This window comes from Symphodus melops, assembly GCF_947650265.1.
Source record: "Symphodus melops genome assembly, chromosome: 3".
NCBI classification, from domain to species: domain Eukaryota; kingdom Metazoa; phylum Chordata; class Actinopteri; order Labriformes; family Labridae; genus Symphodus; species Symphodus melops.
In genome coordinates this window covers 22,286,214-22,309,524 of record NC_136693.1, presented here as the reverse complement: position 1 = coordinate 22,309,524, position 23,311 = coordinate 22,286,214, and the positions used below count along the sequence as shown (strand labels likewise).

At 38.5% G+C, this 23,311-nt stretch overlaps 2 protein-coding genes across 2 annotated transcripts; one reads left to right on the top strand and one right to left on the bottom strand.

The window, feature by feature from the left end:
• Positions 1 to 1,509: 1,509 nt before the first annotated feature.
• Positions 1,510 to 13,480, bottom strand: LOC306821500 (C-type lectin domain family 18 member A-like). The gene is made up of 12 exons (XM_079339966.1): positions 13,314 to 13,480; positions 12,210 to 12,301; positions 8,328 to 8,555; positions 8,123 to 8,220; positions 6,988 to 7,109; positions 6,252 to 6,359; positions 6,032 to 6,124; positions 5,441 to 5,547; positions 5,190 to 5,319; positions 4,920 to 5,016; positions 4,409 to 4,500; positions 1,510 to 2,123 (listed from the first exon to the last, which is right to left on the bottom strand). Exons 1-12 carry the CDS (start codon positions 13,435 to 13,437, stop codon positions 2,086 to 2,088), a joined length of 1,329 nt encoding a protein of 442 aa, XP_079196092.1. The 5' UTR covers positions 13,438 to 13,480; the 3' UTR covers positions 1,510 to 2,085.
• A 4,242-nt stretch (positions 13,481 to 17,722) lies between these two features.
• On the top strand, positions 17,723 to 21,353 carry LOC306821797 (fibulin-7-like; the record flags this gene model as incomplete). Its single annotated transcript, XM_079340370.1, is given in 9 exon segments — positions 17,723 to 17,764; positions 18,043 to 18,202; positions 18,281 to 18,451; positions 19,376 to 19,497; positions 19,499 to 19,505; positions 20,019 to 20,210; positions 20,294 to 20,431; positions 20,668 to 20,803; positions 20,990 to 21,353. Coding segments are annotated over 9 exon segments (1,332 nt in total).
• Positions 21,354 to 23,311: the final 1,958 nt, after the last annotated feature.

The window sequence follows — 23,311 nt, the reverse complement described above, 5'->3', positions numbered from 1 at the left end:
CATCAGCTTGTGGTAAATTCTGTTTACAAAATATTGCGTAAATTTACATCCAATGTGAAGCTACGAGCAATGTGTAACCGAGCCAGCAGTGCAGAACAGCACTGTGTGTGTGCTTGGGTTTTACACTTTAAACAAAAGTTAACTGCCAAGTGTGCATGAGTTTTATAATTATTATTTTTTTACTTTGTTCTCAAGAATTGCAAAAACACAAGCACATCAATTGTAGCTGCATATTTGCGGACATCTGGGTCAAAATGAATTATTCTCTTGCCAACTCAAACATGATGCACTGCTTGTAATTCTCACTCACAACATATTCTGCACACTGTAGGTTCTCTACATACCTTTTGGAGTCTTGACGGTCAGCCCTCGGTTAAACCTGGAACATTCCTTCCTTTGGCGCATGTTGTCCCCATTCACTCTTCCTGTTTGCCTGAGACGATCTGTTGTCATGGTTTAGCCCCTCACCTGTCTTCACTTACTTCTCACACCTGCCTCTGCTCCACCATACCTGCCTAATCAGCCAACTCAACTCACCTGTGCACACAAGCTGCCTCACAATCAGGCCAGCCTCAAAGCTTCTCCTGCAGACACTGTCAGATCGTTCTTTGTAATTCAATACAAGACTTTCCAGCACTCATTCCTGGACTGATTCTATGTTGCGGACCCTGCCTGCCCCTGACCTGCCTGCCTTGTTACCTGACTACAAATTCTGCCTGTTCCCCATCTCCTCTTTGCCCCTTGGTGTTTCCCTGCAATCGCACATCAAAGTGAGTTTTCTACATTGTTCAGCTGTTTATTAAGGTGGATTATAGACTTCCCTTATTTATCATTTACTTTGAGTGCATCCTGAGACGTTTACTTATTCTACTGGCTCCTCGACTATTGTCCTGCTTTTTGGACTGTGATTATCATGAGGATTATTACCTGGCCCTGGACACACAGCTCTCAGCCATGTCCCCTGATTGCCCCTGAATCATGAACATTCTCAGTGAAGGAGCAGGCTGTGTCAGACAGGTAAAAGTGACACTTGGTTTTTAGCTGATGTGCGTATTTGCATTGAGAACTAAAAAAACATTTAAAAGTAAAAGTTGAGAGGAAGCTCAGTGGAGCACAAAGACACAGTGCTCCTCCTGTTTTAAAACGTTTCACCCTGTGACACACACCCTGTTTAATTCATTTGCACCATTTTACTGCAACTGACCCCATTATCTGCAGCCTTTATCCCTTTCTCCCCTCTGAGTGTATCATCATCTACCACCTGGCAGGGGTTTCCTCTGTTTATTCAGAGGACAGCATGGTGTTGGACCTGAGGGCTGCCATTTCACAGTCATTGACCTTTTCTAAATGTAACCATCCGTGCAAACCCCCCCCCCCCAAAACCGAAGTGACGTACACCTGCACCTTTACAAATGATGAAAAGTTAAGAGATCACCACTAGATTATTTAAAGTGATCATTAGTAATCTGATTTTCAGATCACATCAAATATTTATTTAGACACGTCAAATTCATGGTTGCACTTCTGTACATGATAAGTCAGGGGGGTCATCAAAGTTAGTTTTCTATAGCCTGTATGCTAGACAGCATGGCTTTTAAATCTTAAAACAGAGTTAAGTAATGTTTACCACCAGTGTTACCACACTGTCATTTGAATTAGCTGAACACTTTTTTCAAAGTTAAACATCCTCAATCCTCAAGTGGCAAGTTACTGCTGACAGTAGTTCACCTATTCTTAGGTGCACCACAGTTCATACACAGAAAAGACAATCACAGACAATCTGGGCTTTAATGATCTGAGGTCAAATGAGGCCAGAGGTCAGACAAGAGAGAACATAAAAAAAGGTGTGTGGCAGGGAATGGCAGCTTTGGAGGATATGCTGTATATAAAAAGAATAAATCAATGTAACCATAACAGTTAATGATTAAATAGTTTCAATGAACATCAAAAATGTACAGTATATACAGTACATCTTAACTACAGTGGTTTATCTTCTATAAAAAGATAAAAGAGTGGCAATATTCCAATCAAACCATACAGTAACACACTCCTGAACATCAGGTTTCATTCCCTCACAAATGCAGGTCACCTGGAATCATCCCACTTGGCAATGTGCTCTGCAGCTGGGGAGTGAAATCAAACACATTTATTGACCTTTCTTTAGTTGGAAATGTGCATGTTGAGCACTAAAAGAAACAAACTGGAAAAACAGCTTTGTGTTGATAAATTGTATGCACATAAATCCTCATTCATCCTACAAATCCCGCTCAATAGCAACTGAGAATCTGAGACTTTACAACATTAAATGCAAAAATAACACTGCACATACAAATATACTGTATGGGCAAACACACGCACATGCACAATACTGTAGAAGCATTACTTCAGGCTGTGTGATATCCACTTATCATTTTATTGGTAATTAACACAAAACAGTTAGAGCTGTGATGGGATGGAGCCCTCTGCATGCTTTTAATCAGCTGGATTTATGCATTTCAGTCAGAAACTGAGCTTTTTGTTGACAGGAATGCTAGGAAAATTGATGGCAGTTCTTCTTCATAGCACAAAATTATTTCAACTCAGGTTTTTTCAACATTAACGGTTTAGCACAAGCCATAACTCAAAAGAGGACAATTAGAGATTTTCAAAAGGTGAAGTAGGACAATAATACAAGCTTGTTGTTAAACTGTTACTGTAGCAACATTGAATACATTTATAGCAGACTATGAGTGATCAATAACACATTACACATCAACTATTTCAAAACACACAAGAAAAAAGCATTGCAAATGTGACTGTCTCATTCCTCCTGATCAGTGTAAGTGTGTGTCTAAACACTGGCGGACTTTGAGGAGCTGACGTCTATTGATCATTCTGAGGTTCTGGTGAGGTGAAGCACTGAGTGCCATTAAGACTTGAATACCATTTTTAAATGCGTGGGCTGACACGCAGAGATTTCCTCATCAAATTAGAAATTAGTCGTTAGTCCTCCACTCTGCAGTGATTAACAGTGATCGAGGTTGTAAAATATGACTGTAAAAACAATTGTTTGGCACACTGGGTTTGAGAGTAATTTTGAGTAGTAATTTGAAGACAAAAGGCACTCCCCAGAAAAATACAAAATGTTTTCAAGCATATGAGTGATGTTTCTGTGATTTAATATTGACTCTCTAAAATGTCAGAGAATTAGTGAAGTTGTTACACCTGAGTTGCTGGTGTTAGCCATTTTAACTTCAGTGTGCAACCGTTCCTAATCAGTAAGTACCCACAAACATTGCATAACAACTTATGACTCAGACAACAATTTTATTTAAGGTTAAAGAAAACGATTGCTGCTGAAGAAAACTGCTCTCCACTAGTATTCTTTCTATCATCTGTTTTTGTACACCAAACAGCTTTGGTACATGTCTCAAAAAAATTTCAAAGAGGCCTGCTCTGAGATGCATTTCCCAAAACAGAGCAGCCAAACAGAAAAAAAAGATCGGTAACTAAAAATTCTCCATTCTGTGTCAGAATGATCTTATGACCTCAATAATTTGCTGCTTAAATCACACATTCATTAGACTTTGTGTTAAATCACTATGATCAAGTGTTTGGACGTGTTGTGAAAAAAATCTGTAACTCGGGCTTCATCAAAGATGTCGTTTTCATAGTTGTCCTTCATCTTTCACTCACTGAATTCTCGCACTACCTGACTGTTATTTTGCTTCAGTTCAATGTTTGCTTTTTTTCCCAAAGTCAAAACTCTTCAGATGCATATCTAAAAGTCCAAGTTTTATCTTTCTATTTAGAGATGCAGTAGAGCATCCAATAAACTATACAATACAGTAAACAAAAAATAACCTTGAAAATATACGCAGGCCATCAATATCAGAACACCCTCAGTTTGAGAAAAAAACATACCTCTGCATGCAGTGGTAGACTACAGTAACACAATAATGTTTCAGTGTCCTGCTCCTGTCTGTCATCACATGAACGTATTATATTCTAGCAGGTAAAAAAAGAAGGAAAAAAAACTTCAAATAAATGAACTGTTAAGTCATCCCTAATATTATTGGGTTTTTTTAATCAAGTTGTGACACAAAGTCTAATTTCATTTACAAAGACTACAACTAATACATGTTTAAATGTAGACATTTAGCAAAACAGTCAACTTTCAACACTGATCAAGACCTGCTAAGGAACGTTTAGACTCACTCTTTCAGGAGTTAGGGCACACATATCACCAGCACTGTATCCTATACGAACATTACCAATGTTGGAGTGTTGGTGATACAGATTTGTTTACAGAAAGAGAAAAGCAATTCTATCAGTGATAAGCTATTCGTTTTTTTTGCCAAAAATCTATGAACAGAAAGTTTCAAGTGGCTTAAAAAGTTGATTCACCATCCCCTTAAAGAAGCCTTACCATGCTGGCAGATGTATCTGTTCTGTGTTTTGCAGCGCTGGTCATTCCAGTTAAAGGCACTTGAGGCCTGCAGCTCCACACAGTTTCCAAAACTGAATAGAGAAAAGAAGATAGATAGATAGATAGATAGATAGATCTAGTGGTTGTAACCCAACACAACTGACTCTTCTCTAGTATGTCTTAGATACAAACATAACTTGATCTGTTTGAAGATTTAAAGTGCTACGTAAAATCTGTGTTTTATTTTGAAGATGAAAAGAAATATAAGAAACAACCACAATAATCTCTTGCTATGATCTTAAAGTTAGACATATTGCAGATCCACAGACAGACAAAGCTGCTGATTACAAAAAAAGAGATCAAAAAGATACCGGCCTGGAGCTCCCACCAACAAAGTAATTTTCTACCTTTCAGATGATATATTTTTTTTATCAGTATCTGTGTTTGCACTGAGCCCTCTCTGCTCATGATGTGCTCTGCAGTATCTAATGTGAGTAAATGTGCCTCTTACCCTTGGTTGTCAGGTTGCCCAAAGGCAAAGCTGCTGAATCTGGGGATCTCTCCCGTGTCCCAGCGAAATGAGTCTTTCATAGGCTTGTATGTCAAACCTGTGGAGCAAAAACATTGCTTTTATCCCTGCAGCATCGCCTCAGCCTCCACCTGGTACTACATCTGCTCAAATCGACAGCAGCGTCTGCCACCTAATCTGGTGGTGCTGCCTAGTGTCATAAAAACACAAACATTTGAACATCAGTGGGGTGATAAAGGTGAAAATCTATACCGATCCAGAAGTTTCGTGTCTCAAAGTCGGTGTTGGTGACCTCATTGCTCGTCTCCAGCTGACTGAGGTAAAACGCAAGAATGTCCTGAACCTTCTGATTGTGGATTTGAGCTAAAATACCCTCTTTTCCCTGTTGGGTTAAAAAAGAGAGGAAAAGCAATATTTATACTGCATATTATGTGGATGTTTTATTTGCAACAGCTGTGGAGTATAATTCTTTTCTTAGATGGCAACACACACCTGCCTCTCACCTGACAGAGACTTTTGGCTCCATAGTAAGTGTCACTTTCTGAAGACACCATGAAGCAGTCACCATCTATCATGACATCACAGCTGTGGAAGGGATACTGCACCTTTTCTGTAGGGAAACAAACGGCTGAAAGTACACTAGAAAACTGACATCAACCATCCATGATGGCTCAGGTTCAATGACCCAACTTGACTTAGTTGTATTCTTATTAGAGACATTTTTAAATGTGGACATATCTGTCAGCTTCCATGAAGATTATTTGACAGGAACCAAACAAACTAAAAGGGAAACATTTTGTAGCTTATTTGAAAGGTATTTAATAACACCTAAAATCAAGTCATTCAGCAAATCAATTTGTACTTAACAAAGCTGTAAACAGCTAATGGTTTAAGATGCCAATACTATCTTTAACAAATCACTATACCGGTGCTTCTACAATTTGTCTAAACTATTTCATCATGATAACAGACTCAGCATCACTGAAAAAAAAACATAAATTGTCTTTGTAAGCATCAATAAACACTTCTTTCAATTGATAAGACAACAATGTACCAGAGGTCCATGAGAACACAAAGAAGCACGCTATACTCACCTGCACACTCAGCTCCACCATAGCCAACATCACACAAACAAGAGCATCCTTCTTCTTTGAAACGTCCGTGTACACACTGCACACTGCACCAAACTGAAAAACTGATGAGTAGAATGAAATCAGGATCCCCACTTTAAATATTACAAATCATAAATACGGGTAAAAACCCCTTTTGGTGAGATGAAATAGCTGTTTATTCTCCTGACATGACTACATTTACCTTGGCAGAGGCGTCCAGTGAAACCAGAGTCACACAAGCACTTGCAGGATGTAATGTTGAGATGGCCGTTCAGCCCACAGCTCATACGACACGGATTCTTTGGAATCTCTGAAAATAAATAAATATGCATGCAGACCAACAAACATGCACAAGCAAACGTAGCATAAACCATCCATAAGCAGAAATCATAAATGTGCATGTTTGCTGTCATGGTGTAATTGGACTTTATTTGGATTGTTAACAAATGTTAATGATGTCGATGGCAGATTTGCAAAAATGTCCTCATGGATGATAATGAACATGTACAAACTGCCTCTTATACAGTGTTTTATGTGTACTGTTCATCGAATGCTTTTAATGAAAAGCACCTCTCTTGTCTAACACAGACTTCCCTAAATGTTCTCTGCAAGTTCTTTTCAGGGTGTGTGTGTGTGTGTGTGTGTGTGTGTGTGTGTGTGTGTGTGTGTGTGTGTGTGTGTGTGTGTGTGTGTGTGTGTGTGTGTGTGTGTGTGTGTGTGTGTGTGTGTGTGTGTGTGTGTGTGTGTGTGTGTGTGTGTGTGTGTGTGTGTGTGTGTGTGTGTGTGTGTGTGTGTGTGTGTGTGTGTGTGTGTGTGTGTGTGTGTGTGTGTGTGTGTGTGTGTGTGTGTGTGTGTGTGTGTGTGTGTGTGTGTGTGTGTGTGTGTGTGTGTGTGTGTGTGTGTGTGTGTGTGTGTGTGTGTGTGTGTGTGTGTTTTACCACATAATCCACCCACATGGTCCCACAGTCTAAAGCAGCCAGACATGGAGGAGGTGCAGAGAGAGCAGTAAACTCCGGTCTTGTAGGGCGTCACCAGCCGACCATTGACCTTCCAGTTACCCCTCCAGCATAAAAAAAGGAAAGAAAAACACTTAAAGGCCTCATACAGAAGAGGGACCTGATTTTAGATTAAGGTCATTCACAATTCCACAAATAATTGATGTTAAACATATTTCAAAAGCACTGACTACCTGGAAAGCAGTATTGACACTAAAAATGTTATTCAGGGGATATAATGAAAACATAGATTGAAATCACTTTTCCCTTCGTACACAGACTTTGAAGATCACTTATAAATCTCATTAGAATTTTTCAACAGCCAAAAAGATTAAAATATATGTTGTAAGTGGCCAAAGGAGCCTGTTGTTCGTTTCCGGGCATGTAGCGCCACCCCGAAACATGAATAGTGCGTTTTAGCACACATTCAACTTGTCTTACAGCGAGCCACAGGCAGAGGAATTAAAGCACAGTTTATGGTATTTAAACAGTGTTTTTTGTTTGCCACAGTAATTTGTTGTTGCTGAACGTGACACTAAAGCAGAGTTTTATGGGCTGTTTTTGACACAAGCATGAAGGTTTGTTTGGACATTTATGGAGAAAAGTTTGCACCCTTGGCAAGTGGAGCGAGGTAAGCGCATGCGTTGTGAAACTGTGAAGGAGTTAATTGAATGATTTATGAATGAAAAGTGAGGTTCGCTGGTATAAGGGGTTGTGCAATATTGTTGTGTTATGTGATGCTTTGTGTGTTTGAATCAGGCCTGTCGTGATGTGTATGTTGTGCAAACTAAAATGTTGCATTGTGAAATGTTTAGGAATGAATGGTAAAATGTTTAGATATTTATAATGAATTGTAATCCACTGCTTTTGAATGTTAATTTTGGATTTATATGCCTTGTGTCTTTCTATTTTCACAGTGCTCGAAATGAGAACTCCACGCTTCCTCATTGTCTTGGTTGAGGGCTGCTACATATGTTTTTGTGTACAAATAAGAATCTATGGAAAAAAGTTAAATTTTTTACATCCTGTATTCCTTTGAACTAAACAAACTCATTTGTGGAACAAGTGTTTTTGTTACCCAGGATAATATGCACAAACAAATATCTCCCTCAGTTCGCCTTCTCTCAGACACAGCTGGGTGGCACAGCCCACTTGATTTGAAGTGGCCCACACCATCTACACAACAAGAAAAGTTAAGACACAACGAACAAGCATTTAGAAAAACAAAACCAATATCTCTTACGTATCTGTAAAAGTAAGACTCCAAATCGCTGTGCTAATACCTGTGTGTAGTGTTGACAGGTGGCGTTTTCTCTACATTGCCCACTCAAGAGAAAATTGTCTTTCTCCTCAAACCAAGAGTCGATGACATCAGAAAATGAGACACTGTACGCCGAAAGATGTGAGTTCCAGCCAACGTGACTGACAGGTGAGTTGTGTGGAGGGGAGGTGTTGGGGTGACACCATGCTGCTTTCTCCTCTGCAAGTAAGGCCAACTTCTCATTCCACTCCTGTACAGACAACATAATTTATAATATCACAACAAAAGCCATGCACATGTCATAATTACAGTAAAACTATCTGAAGAGAAAAATATTTCATCCTTCTTTGGCAGTATCCTCAGCATTAGGTGTGAAGTTATATTTTTGTGACAACTGACTAAATTCTACAAGACCTTTCCTGTTTATAGATTATATTTATTGTTAACAGTTTTGTCAGAGGCTTAAAAAACTCTTCCAACATTTTACTTTGTAAAATTAAGGTTTTCGCAAACATAATATAAACTGAACAATTTAGATTTTTTCTATAATAATAATTTATGAGATTAAAAGATATTAAAAAAAAACCTATGCATTACATCTTGAATTTTTAAATGAAAGTTTCCATCGTCAACTCATTTAAATATTAAAGTATATAAAGTAGTTTCTCCATGAATCTGGAATAAGGGTTACCATTTACTCAACAGATTTTTGTTAAGAAAAACCTTTTGGCATGATTACTGAGATTACATTACTTTTTCTTCAGCCTCTTAAGTCCTTTGTAGGGAGTCAACCGGTGAGCAACAGTCACAGAGACAGTTTGGGCAAGCTGCCTGGCAGGTCCAACAAACACGGACTGACACTTACTGTGTGCTACATTATAAACACTTCACCAAGTAGACTTTTTGTAGGATTTTAGTGTTAGCTAGTACAATTAAAAGATTGGTACCTACTTGAACAGTCCACAGTCCCTCTGCTGTATGTACTAGTGCAAACATACCACATGATCTATTACCTGAGACATCAACGTGTTTAATGTGTAGCACTTTATTAAAACCACATTATTTGTTGCCTTGAAATATATCCACTTTCTTACATATTGAAAGTACCAAACTGAGCCACAAATATTATCTGATGCCATGAACTCAGCACCGAAAATAACCCAACATTGAAGAATAACAGCTATTACTTTGATCAATCTTGTTTTTGTTTAACCTTCATTATACCAGTAGAAAACTAATTTAAATTGTTATGAAAAATGAAGGTTTCTCATTAAGAAAAAAAAAAAAGATTGCAAATGTTTTATGAAGGAAACAAGTGCCATGTTTTTAAAATCTTAATGATCCCTGTAAATGTAATGTTCGTAACATTAGAAAATACAGGGCACCTTGGCAGTGTTCAAACTCTTTAAGGTCGTGATTTCTAATGAGGTAAGTGTTATCAAAGTGCAACTTTTTGTGTTTAGAACACTGACGTGAGAAAAATAATAGGTGTGTGGAGTAGAAATACAGAGCTGCCGTCATTGTTCACTCTCTGATGTCAGCCGGACTCACACTTAGATGGCATCAGACAATAGTTCATATAGGGGGATTTCATTTTAAAGCATGCCATGATGTATCCGCTGCAGGATTTGAATGTCTCAGAAAGATATATATTCATTCAAACTCTATCCCAACTTTTTGTTACCTTGTTGACAACTGCTATAAAATTGTATGATGAATGTGCCAAATCAATAAAGCTCCACATTTCTCTCTCCCGTTTCATCTTCCCCTTAGAAACATTACAATGAATCGTTGCAGCTCAGACAGTTCTCAAAGAAAAGAGTCATCTCACAACATGAGATTTCTGTCTTAAAAGTTATTACTGAACTTGGATATCTGTCTCTTAAAGGACTTCAAAACCTTTTAATAATTCCTAGCCTCAAGAACTCAAAGAAAATCTGATGGGCGAGAAAGGGAGGAGCATCATTCATTCCTAAAGTATTGGTATTCTATCTAACCCTGAAAGTAAAGCCTTAAAGGACTATTCTATAATCACTTCAGCAGCACAATCTCATCATAATGCTAACTGGTTCATCCTTCAGTGGAAAAAAGACCCCTCATTCAAAGAGTCACAAACACAGCCAAGGCCTTGAGCCTTTTAACGTTTATCAGTAAAGCTCTTTAATATGCCTCTTGAGCTCAGCAAAGCTTCCTCTAAGGGCTTTCACAGGGAAATTACCTGTAATACCAGAGTTTTGAACACAGAGTGATTATCCACATTGCCTTTTTCTCATTACTGCCTTATCGGTGAAGAACAGTTCTGTGAGGCTGAAGAGCAGTCGAAGAAAAGGCCTCAGTCTGTGCGAGTGGCTTTGAGGATGTAATCTATGACAAAGTGACAGTCTGAACATGTGAGGGCCAGAGGACATCTCGCGCATTATAAGTTTCTTAATACATCATTATACCTCTTGGTCATATACACACACAGGTAAGACTGTGATGCAGATAAAATATGTAAGGCAAAGAAATAGATGGAATAAGATAAGGGGAGGATTACGTTGGAGTGATTTGTGGAGAGTAGGATTAAAAATAGATGAGTCAATATGTAGAATAAATTTAGCACAGTTTAATCCTTTTGATTCTTATCACAGTATAAGGAGAAGTTACAATCACTATGTTCCTTTGTTTACATTTTATTCTGGTAAAAGAATAGATTTTGTGCGCAACCCTCACATGACCTTGCAGAGCTAATTAAATTTGCTGCAGGCAGTTTCATCTACGACAGAGCAAAATGATGAGGTAAGTCTACTGTTTCACATAGACACTATCAGAACTATAGAAGAAAGCACAGGCTTAAGGAGAACGCTGGTATTTTTTAAATACTGACCTATTCTGTGGTCTCAATGACTTAGAGGGTTAGTAAAAGCCTAAGGTTAAGGAATTGCTCCATTGATTTAGTCTGCAGCCATAAAATGTGACCCTTGAATAGAAATTGCCTAATTAAAGTAGTTCCACTAAAAGTTATTCTTATTGGCACCAACAGGCTCAGGTTGTTATTTCATGTGTCTCGCAACATTTTATAAAGGCATAATTTTTTTTTAACTTCTCTGAAATCCCATCAGACTCCGTTAACAAAATACCCCTCATCCCAGCTTTTCTTCCTCTGTCCACAATAATATACATGATGAAGCCTAAATGTGCTCTACATTTTAATATTTACTTGAAAAACAATAAAAAAAAAATCAAACTTTTTTTTATATATCAAACTTTTTTTTTTTTTTTTTAAAGTAAAAAGCTGTATGCATTTTGGATATCTGGGGTCGCCGGAGTTTTGTGAAGGCAAAATGGGTTCATGAGACAAAAAAAAAAGTTTGGAAACCACGAACTGGTTAAGGAAGTGATCACTGCCAGATAAAAGACATGTTTTTGTCAATGAAGTCTGACAGTTTGTTTTATTTTAAAGAATTTTACTCTTCAACAAAAACATTTTTTATGAAGACACTCTTTTGTAAATGTGTAAGACATTATAAGAATAACAAGCCTGAGCTTGTTATAGTCATACTATCTCATATTTAGAGCGCACAGAGGTTCACTTCAATAGAAAACAACAGGTCTTGGCACTGTGTTAGCTATAAGTTTATCTGAACTCCATTCGTTAGAGTTCAACAGCACTTTGGAATAAAATCTCACAAAATATATATTAAGAGAGTCTACAGTAGCCTACAAGTAAGTCTCTGCAAGACAAACATGTTTTTGCACTTACAGACAGGACACTCATAGGGCAACAATGTCGACAATATGCCACCTCAGTTCTCCTCCCAAAAGTGCAGACTGTTAACAACAGATGTCAAACTTCCTTAAACTCACATTAAGGAGACAGCATGCATACAATTCAGAGAAGAAGAAGACAATGGATACCACAAACCATCTTTTGCATGTTGGCTGCCATGGGTTCGACCTGGCTTCGCAGTCTATTGTGCTGAGCAACAATCTGCAAGTGCTCCTTCACTCCAAGCCCTGCAAGAAACAATCCGTTAGGGTAACTCCTCTACTGTCACTATGGTAACACAATGCAAATATGCAGGCAGTATGTTTGAGTGTCAAAGATGGTTGGGAGTTACACATCTGTTAAACTATATTCTTAAAACTATAACTATAGTTTTTACAACTTTTGTCTACAAGCATTCACCAAAACTATTTGAAAGTCCTGCTTTTCGGTTGATGTACAATCACATGGAGTAAAAATAAAAAACAACTATTACTTTATCTGGCCTACATAAATTCATTTCACTGTTGATTACATTTATTCAAAAATAATGACCATCACCTATAATAATGTATTAGGCCTATATTTGTATTTCTAAGTATATTAAAAACGGTCACATTTTAAGTACCAATTATTGTATAACATAGGCCTATAGGCTGTACATGCATTAACAATTAAATTAAACTTAATAGGTTTACTCACAATTAATCATTAAACAGTGCTCACAGATATGAAGGTCCCTGATAGCCTACAGTTGGGCAATTTGATAATTTCATCAAATTGATGTAAAAGGCAGATTATTTGTCTATGAATTAAAATTAAAGCTGATAGACATGAAACTGTTGACCATGAGCTGCTCCTACTATGGCTACTCCTAAATTACTATAGAAGCTACATATGACACGTTGTACCACATATTTAATGATCTGCCTTGAATCAGGTCCTCAGTGAATATTAGTTTCCTGTGTTTGGCAGAAAATCATTCAAATTGTCATATTTTGTAAAATAGCAGGCTGAGAGAGACATGTTTCTGTCGGTGCTTTGGCAGATATTGAGAGCTAAGCACACTTGAGTCTTCAGCCTAAAAAATATTGGAGCCGCATCCTATTTATTCTAAAAGTTAAAAAAAATAAAATATGGGTCTCGGTCTTTTTAACAGTAAAAATGTGCGCAAGTTGAAACAAATTTTCCTCCTGCAGGTCTCCTCTTCAAAATACAGACCCTCGTGGCCACCTGACCTCAAGTATGCACACAAGTGTTTACCGGTGATGATGGACCTCTGCAGGTCAGACGAGTCCCTCGAAATCCGGTTTTCGAAGATAAACGGAGGTATTAAAGACCAAACGACAAACAGAAACAAACTACGTGACGCTGTTAAAGAGTGCATGTTGAGCTCGTGCAGTGTCTCAAACAAACTGTGGCCACTTGCTCTCGACCCCTTCTGTCCGCCTCTCCTCTTACCTCCTCCCTCTTTTCACAACTGACAGGAGCAGCGTCATGCCTCTGTTCAGACTACTCGGACAATGCATTGACACTCACAATGGAAGGTCCATAAGTTTATTATAAATAAACAGGCCAATAATCTGTTCCATCTAATTGTGGGTGGGGAGCTGATTTTATCTGTTTAAACAGGTTACTAACGCTTCAATTAATTTCTCCAGGCTTTGCAGTGCAAGGTGAAAATATGCAAAGAATCAAATTACATCAACATTGAGGATATCACAGGAAAAGATGAGACTGACTCCTTCTACAGTATAAAAAGGAAAGTTTTAGTAAAGTATCCTTCCAAACAAACTTCATGTCCTCTTTAATGGAACTGCAACAAGAGCCCTTAAAAACATAAACTTCATAAATAAACTTTTTTTTTAATAAACGTTTTTGCTTACTTTTGTGTCTGAATAAAAAATACCTTTGAGAAAGATAAAAGTGAATTATGTCCAATCTTTCAGTTTTCTATACTTTGGTACATTTCACAGTATAGTTTTGAGCTAACACTCCACCACTGTCAGCAGGTGTGACACAAGTGTTGGTCAGTTACGAGGACAAAAACATTATGCTTCATCAGCTTTGTCGTCATTTCCTGATCTCAGAAACAAAAGAGAGTTATTCTTGGTTGAATGTTCCTCATTGTTAAGGTAGGGAAAGTATGTTTGAAAGAGTGGTGTCCAGGATGACTCAGCTAACAAGCTTTCTTCTTAAGCTTTGGACAAGCTGAGCGGCAGCACATTAGTTTTTATTATATTTTAAAAATGTGTCAGAAGTTTACTCTGTAAAAAGAGTGGTTTAGAATGGAGCTTTCATCGATTTCTGTTTGGACATTTGTTTTCTAGGTTCAGTTAAAACCCAGTCTTAGAAACATGAATCATGATTTACACTTTGTGGGCTGATTCAGAGTCTGTCTGCAGGGCAACACAATAGACTCCCTCTCGTTTGTCTCCCCTGTGGGCTGAATGTATTTAGAACTGGCGATTCACTCTCCAGGATGCCAAGTTGTTATCTCTATGATTCTGCTGCGTTAGTGAGGGACCGTCTGACCCCACTAAGCCAGACAGCAGCTGTCTGTTCTGGGATCAGTCAGATGCAGCCTCACACTGAGATAAATTTGCAGGTACATCATGAGAAGCAGATGAACCACTGTGAGCTCCATGCTGCATGAGCTCAAAGATGACTCAAGAGTCATGGGGGCTTGTTACTCTGAATGCTGGCATTGATGTTTGCTGCACACAGTGAAGACAAGGTCTTTCCTCTCAATAGGTGTTTTCTCATAATCTCTCTTCGTTGGGCTACAGACAAATGCTTTGTAACAGTGACTTTGGAATTTCTGCCGTCATCATCAGGTTTTACAAAAAAAAAAAAAAAAAAAAATCAGAAATAATGCAATAGAATGGATTCCAGTTATAAGAGAAATGGTTGGAAAGTGGACTTGGGAGTAACTGGTCGATCACAGGCAGTCATGAACTTAGAGTTTGTTTGTTTTGTTTTTTACATTAAACTGAATTATAACTAAAAAAACAAACAAAGGGATTAGGATGATTAAATCGTTCAGGAAATGAGAAGTCAGTTTGAGAGGTGGTAAAAATTCTTAAGGGTTTTATGTTCTTTTTGCAAGAAGTGGGGATGCCCTCTACTGGCTATATGATGCAATGCCAACGTCATTTCCAGCCTTAAAATTTAAAGGGTTTCTCACAATGTTAACACAAAGAGAATGAACTACAGCAAGTTCATGTATGTCTTTTCTGGCCAGGGAAGATGTTAAATGACTACATGATATACAATACTTTACAGAGCATTTAAAAAATTACCCTGACCAAACAAACGTGAAGTTTTACAATTTAATGTCAACTTGACTATGGAGTGTAAGGCTGACATTATTTGTGTGTTGCATTAAGAAATAGCAGGGAGCTGCAAGACATGCTTTTTGTCTTACCTTGAGGCAGCCTGAGGAAAACAAAAATAAATGTTAATCACCTGACAGCTTTATAAACCACTTTGTATTCCCTGACTTCTGAGTATACTTTCATGATAAAGCTTTGAATTGGTGGACCTTTGTTTTCTGACTTTAGAAATATTTGTGTTGCTTTGCTCGTCTGAGAAATGTAAATTACTATTCCTGTAGAGGGCACCCAGCGTCTCTGCAGCTCCTTTTCAAATCTCTTGCATGGAACATTCTGTCCAACTCTGGCACATGAATCTTTCTGATTTCAAGTTGAGTGGTCTAAAGATTGCCTTATTGATAAAAAATAGAAAATAAGTTGACTTATAAAGAGAGCTACATTTTACAAAGGAGCAGACAATATTGGTTTGGTTTATTCTTCTGCATATAGAAAATATTTAAAAAACGAATAACAGGCTGTTGTCCAATCTGGGGTAGAACAGTTTTGTTTTGTCTTTATATATAAACTACACATGTTCAAGAGGATCTTGCTGGCAATTTCAGATGTATTCCACTTCTAAACGACATGAACCATGCTTCTTTGATCAGGGAGTAAGTTAAGTAATGGGGGTAAAATTGTGGTAACATTTTCATCTCTCCCTGATTGGCTCCTGAGGAGTTGACCCAAAATTCCTCAGCATTTCACTGCAGCACTTTCCCCCCCATTCTGGTCAATCCCTGCACACATTCAAAGTTCACACTGGCTGCAACTTTTGACACATTTAAAGACTGATTTTTGGAATCACTGGAAACATGTTTGCCTCAGCTGTGCTTGTCTTCACTTTGTTTTTGTGCTATCTGAATCCTACCGTTGGACAGGTGAGTTGGTGCTTTTATACTGGCTATAAAATAATTAAGGCAAAAATGTTGGGTGCCTCAGTATATATGCCATAGCATTTTATGAAAAGACTCTTCAAACTACAGGTTTGAAGCCAAATGACTTTTAAAATCTCATTCATAGCTTGAGAGGCATTTACAGATGTCACCTCATAAGACAGCTATAATAGCTGCATCTTTTTTTTTTAAAATTAGTCTTAAGCATGCCTTCCCTTGTATGTTTGTCTTTACATGTTTGCTTTTTTACGCATTGGATTACATTCAATAAGAATGAAAATATCTTAGTTTAGGGCTTGTGTGTGTGTACAAGTTTTTTGAAGTTGCATTTCAGTGTTTCAAAGTTGTTATTCACATAAAATGCCAAAGCTGATTAGATTGAATAATGCTGTATAGTGTCTCTGCATGTTTCCTACACAAAAAGTCAACATGCAACAGTGTGAAATATAGCTTAGCACAGGCAGAAAGAATCCTTTGACAACTATACTATAAACACCAGCCACCCTCTGACTGACTGAAGTCTCTCCAAACTCCAGTTCAGTCCAAATCAGAAAGGTGTTTTCAACAAATATTGACTTTTCTTACATAACTCTGGCTGGACGAAAACACTTATTGGCTGTCTGAAAAACATACATTTGAGGACATTGCAGACAAGGATAAATGTAGCTGTTGAATGAAGGAGGGGACTTGGATGGAAAACATGTCTTTGCCCCTCCCTTGTCACTCCATCCAATAAAAAGGCAAGTAGTGATTTGTTTATGCTAAAGGAATTTTACATCCAGACGAGAACACTCAACCCACCGCTTAGTTCAACAAAAATAGTGATTCTCCATGTATGTTCAATAACTTAAGTTTATTTCAACCCTACTCCTGGAGTTACATAACTGCATGTAATGAAGACTTTAATCTTCCCCATGAGGTCACACCCAAAGACCACATTAGATGAGTGGTCAACAGGTTACCTTCAGAGAGTGTTTCTGTTTTTATGACTGAGTTACAGTGTGTGGCTTGGAGAGGAGGAGGTTCCTGCTTGCAAAGACCTTCAGTGGTTACACTAACTCTGATCCTACTGGATTTACTCCCTCAAAAAACAGCTCAGCCTCTGTGCTGCTCAAACCACACAGAGACTTTTTTTTGTTTCCTTGTAGCAGAAGGGACCTTTGTTTTCATGTGTTGGTAACCAATTTGATTCTTTTCATACGGTTAATTTGATATTAACTTTGGATTAGCGCAGTTGAGCAATATGATATGATATGATAATATTAGAGAGTTACCTCAGATACATGTACCATAATTCACAGAGAACAAACAAGGCAGAACAGTCCCATGTTAAATTGGCTTTTAAAAGGGATTAAAACGCCAAAAGGAACACAAATACCAAAAGATGCAAAACATAGCAACAAGAATGATCTCAAAATTAAGTCAAGTAAAGCATCTAGAAGAGGAGGTCAGGTGACATCATGGCTGGTTCGATGTGAAAACTGAGAATTGCAGGATCTTCAGAAGCAGGAATTTGACTGTATAGTAGGAGAAGAGAGGCAGACTGTGACAAAGAAAGTGTACCTGTTAGCTTTCAAGATGAAAATAACACTATATTTTATCATTTATCATTGTAGTTTAAAGACAAATGTCAAAACTGATACAAAACTTTTATTTCATCATCTGTTCTGTGAATTGTCAGTGAATCATAATTAATGAAATAAGTCATTCTCTGTTTTGTTCCAGGACTGTCAAAGTAGACAGGATCTACAGGGCTCTCTGAAGCAGATCCAGAAGCTCCTCTCAGCATACGAAGCCTCTAATTTGCAAAGTCTGCGCAACCTTAAGAAGAAAATTAACCTGTTGCAGAGCACAGCTGGGAAGCAGACCACAAAAGCCATTAACAGTTACAAAACCCCTCCAAAGACTAATTCAAATGTTGCACTTATCTATGCTATACATTTATCACCTTCTTTGCCAACAGGTACTTGCTCAAAACTGGACGCACCGGCCAATGGGAGGAAACTTGGCAGGTCTCACAGTGTGGGCCATGAAGTTCACTTCCTGTGTGATCCTGGATATGAACTTGTAGGATCAGAGAGCAGGGTTTGTCAGGACAGCCTGATCTGGAGTGGCCAGCAGCCAGCCTGCCGAGGTGAGACACCTGCACTGATCCTCTACTATGTAGACCTCACCCTCCTTATTGGGATCTTGACCACCAGTGATCCTGTTATCTCAGATGCAGATCACTTTTTTTCACATCCCCGTCATCATCCTCTTTGTTACCATACCTTCTCCTGCTCTCTATTGTCATTCCCCTTTTTGTGCTCTATGCATGTCACCAACATTTTTCTACGAAGAGATACATTTCATACGTGACCCATGATCATATTTCCTCTTTATGTACTTTGGTTGTTGTCCAAAGAGCTCATTGAATGCTTTGACATTTGATAGTCAAACCTCCTCTGACAGCTTGCTGACTTCAAGATAACAGTTCAAAGGCTGTTTGATCAGCACAGAGATTCTGGTAAACTTTGGCTGCTGCTATAACATTAATACATCCCTTCCTTATTCACCCTTGAAAAAGATGCCATTATATCATGTTCACTGATCTTTTATCTATCTATCTATCTTTTAGCATCAAACGGCCCATGTCTTTAGAAAGTTCAAACCTTGCAACAGTTTTCCTTCTATGCATTTCCTTCCTGTCTTTTCACTTATAGATATCAATGAGTGTTTGTGCTCATCATATCTGAATGGTGGGACATTGTGTGAATGAAGCAAATAAATTCTCCTGCGTATGTGTTAAAGCCTACCTTCTCAGAGCCCAGTGCCAACAAGTAAATATTAGACACTGCACAACTGGACCACGTACGTGTGTCAGAAATTATGTTTTACCTCAGAAAACCGGTTTGGTATAGAACTAAAAATGTTTTGATACTTAATCAAAAGGAGGGACATGCAACAAATAAGATCACTTTACTGCTCAATGCAATTCTATTGGCCATCGGTTTTTCTTGCAAATAAAATATATTTGACATTTTTAATATACAGTACTAAAAAGTGTCTTTTCTGTCAGACACCAATGCATGTGTGGGCTCTCCTTGCCTGAATGGAGGGACATGCGTGGATGAAGGGAAGAAGTTCTCTTGTGTCTGTGCCAAAGGCTGGGCTGGAGCTACCTGTCAGAACCAAGTTCCAAAATGCACGTATAATACAATTCTCACTCAGACCACACACTAGCATTTTGGTTCTTGTACTTTAGCTATCTAGGGTATTGATAGAAAATGTTTTAATATCTTGGTCTCAGGAGGAGTATTTAACAAAAGCAGCCCTTCACTGCACAACGCACAGTAAAGTCAGTAAAAGGGGATTAAATCGACCAGAGTTTGAGCGATAAAAGCCAGTGCAGCATTCAACAAAACAGGTTTTTACAAGTGTGAAGTCCAAGATGAAGACGTTTGAATAACAGCGGTCACAAATACAGACTTTTAATATTTGTATCTTTGTGTTTTCCTTCCATTTATTTAAAAGCTCTGTGCTACTGTAGCATACAGTTTTTTGCTTGTCATTTGTTGCTTTGGACCATGGACATCAATTTAGTTATTTCGTGACTAAATATAGTCAGCACAAAAAGCATCAGGGGAGACAGAGTTGCAGTGGACATATTGCACCGGCAAATCAAATAAATGTCTGTTCCCTTTGCTATCTTCCTCAATCAGTCTTCGTCATCATGACAAACACCTCAGCAGCCACCTCTCCAGCCACAAATGCTGCTGCTGCAGCTACCTTACCTGCTGCCACCTCAGGGCCCTTCGTCCGTCCATCCCGTTGCACTTTAACACAAGGAACCACCCACTGCACCTGTGAGCCAGGATACACCATCTCTGGCAGGGACAGCAACACCTGCACTGGTAGACAACACCTTTTACTAAGACAGATGTTCACATTTACATGAGTCGCTGTGCAAAGTTAACTGTATGTTTGTGCACTTCAGATATAGATGAATGTGAGCTGTTCCATAATGGTCAGGCTGGGAGACTTTGTTTACACACTTGTATTAACACACCTGGAGGCTACCGCTGTTCCTGTCCTGTTGGATACAATTCCACCCGTGACGGACGCAGCTGCAAAGGTGGACCATGTGGTTTTTTTTTTGTCCCGTTTTAACTTTTTTTTTCTTTATAAAAATGTGCCCATTAATGCTTAATGTTGCAGGAACAACTAACAAAACGTTCACACTAAACTACATATTGAAGATCTCGCGTCATCTATTTTGAGAAGATAACAGAAACAGTTTCTTACATCATAAGCATTACTCCAAATATTATTTTATATTTCATTTTTCACTGTGTTGATGTTTCCTCTCAGATATTGATGAGTGCGCCACCAGACAGAACAACTGCACAAAGGACCAGATGTGCATTAATACATATGGAGGTTTCCAGTGTGTCCATGTGGATTGCCCTAAAATCCCTCATGCAACATATGTCAAGACATCCCCTATGTAAGGATTACCCATAATGTACTGTATTTGTAATGTAAAAGTTTCCTTTGTTTAATTGATTTAGCATTTCAGGCACAGTAATCATATTAAATGGAGATAAAAAAAAATTAAAAAAAACTCCCCCAGATTGAGCTCCAGTTATCACAACTTTTCCTCTGCATCTTCTTCCCTTTTCATTTCTTCCAGGCGTTGTGAGCGTAACCCCTGTCCATTGGACAACAAGGCATGCTCTCAGACCCCAAACTCCTTCTCCTACCATTACTTGGCTGTGGTTTCCAATCTGTCAGCTCCTCGTGTCATGTTTAGAGTTTCAGCGTTGCGCCCAATGGGTGACACACTTCGCTTCTCCCTGCTGGGTGGAAAGCTAGCTCGGCGCCACTTCACAGTCCAGCGCTCAGACCGACTGACAGGTCAGCTGATGCTGGTGAGCCCCGTCCAGGGTCCTGCCACACTCGAGGCTGAAGTGGAGATGAGCGAGCTGGAGAAGGGAGTCCAGCTGGGAAAGTTCATCACCAAAGTCACCATGTTTATTTCTCAGTACGAGTTCTAGAAAGAAGGGGAAAGCTATAGGAAACTCACAAATACAAGCAAAGGCCAAACAAAATGCTGGTTTGGTATGAAAATAATCATCGCAGAAATCATCCTAAATAAACCAGTACTGTTGCTAAAGGAGTTTCTTCTAGTCTAAAAACTGAAACATCAGTCACTATCATATTGACTCAAGTTCAGCTTCAATGTCAGTTTGCAGCAGAAGGTGTGATGCGTTTGTGTTATCTCAGGATAAGAGTTTATGTACGGTAAGCATATTTAATGCAATGAGACAGAAAAGGGTTCGGTTGGTATAAAAGGGGAAGGACATGTAGCAAACAGTGAAACAGCATTCAAGTAGAAATATCATGTTGTCATGTATGTTTATATAATAAAGTTTAGAGAGTCTGAAATTCTATTTACATTTAAGTTTGACTTATATTGTGGTTTCAAAGAAGCTATACTATATTTGCCTCTGTTACAAATATATATAAAAAACATGGAAACCCTGAACTTAAATCCTTTTATGTCCAATGACGACACATGCTTTCTTTTAAATACGAAAGTTACTAAACTTTATTCCCCTTGAAATATACTGCAAAAGCTTTGATACATATAAAACATGTTTTCGCAGTGATATAGACTGGTTGTACTGGAAACAAACATCATTTCCTGCTGTACAGCAGACCAACAGCAACACAGGCTTCTTAAAAGCCCCAATGTTCTTACAGGAACAACTTGAACAATTTAACATTTTAAAAAGGAGCACACTAAGAAAAGTCATGAACCCCACAGGTTATTATTATCATTTATGTTTGATCATTGAATGGGAATATATTTAATGAAATGGTGGCATTTTAGAAAAGTTAAGTGATGAAATGTGTCATCACTCTGCTGCAGTCATTACTCATCACTTTTACAGAATCTTCTGAAAAGAAACTGCACCAAAACAGAAAACTAAGCAAAGTGAGGTTTCAAAGGAGACAAACTGGAAGCAAACAGAATGTCTCAAGTTGAAGAGGAGCTGTACGTGAACTACAGGTTTAAATACTGTGACCAGGACTTACTGATGACACCACTGAGGAGGAAGCAGGTGGTGCTGGGTCTACTGGTCCCTAAAACGAGATTGCACGCTGAATAAAGAAAAAAAAGATGCATAGAGATAGGCAGGCAGACAGACAGTGATGGCTGAAAGGAGGAGGCTGAATAGAGGACGATTCAATTGAGCCAGTCAGTCACAGACTGGAGCCTGAAAAAACTGCTGCCTTAATTATCAGCTCAGTATAGAGCTCTCACTGTTCCTCACTCCGTTGTTGCCTCTTCTGTCTTAATGCAAGAAAAAAAAAGCAAAGAGTGGGGTAAAATAAGAAGCTATTCCCATGTCTGTCCCTCAGGGAGAGCTGAGGACTCAGTCTCCAAAGTTCAGCCAGACTGTTTCAACTGTCTGTCCCTGCAAAGCTCCCAACCAAGAAACTGTATCAAACCTGTAGAAAGTGTGTGTGGAGACTGGTTCAAAACTTAAAGCTTCTGCAATGGTACACCATTTAAAGTGCAGGGACCTAAGCAAAGTTTCTTAATCAAGTAATTAATTATCCATTGATTGATTAATTTCCAACTTAATTCCACTTGTATTGATGAGTTAGTCAGGTGATTTTAAAGCTTAAAGGAAAACAATCAACGCTAATCAGAGCCACACCAATAAATCAAATAACAAACTTAACAGCCTTATATATGCACAAGAGGATATATGGTCACAAACAAATTACTCACCTCTAGTTAACACTATGGAGGTTTCAGCAGCCTATCCAGCAGCTCTGCATATTGCAACAAACAAAAGGGGGTGAGCATGCGGCAGGCCTCTTAATCACTCAGGTGTGGCCTGGTAGGTTAAAGTGCTTAAAGGGGCAGTGCTATCTGCAACAAAACCCTTCTTTAAGCATCGTAAGTTTACTGTTTCTGTGTTTAATATCTGCATTATTT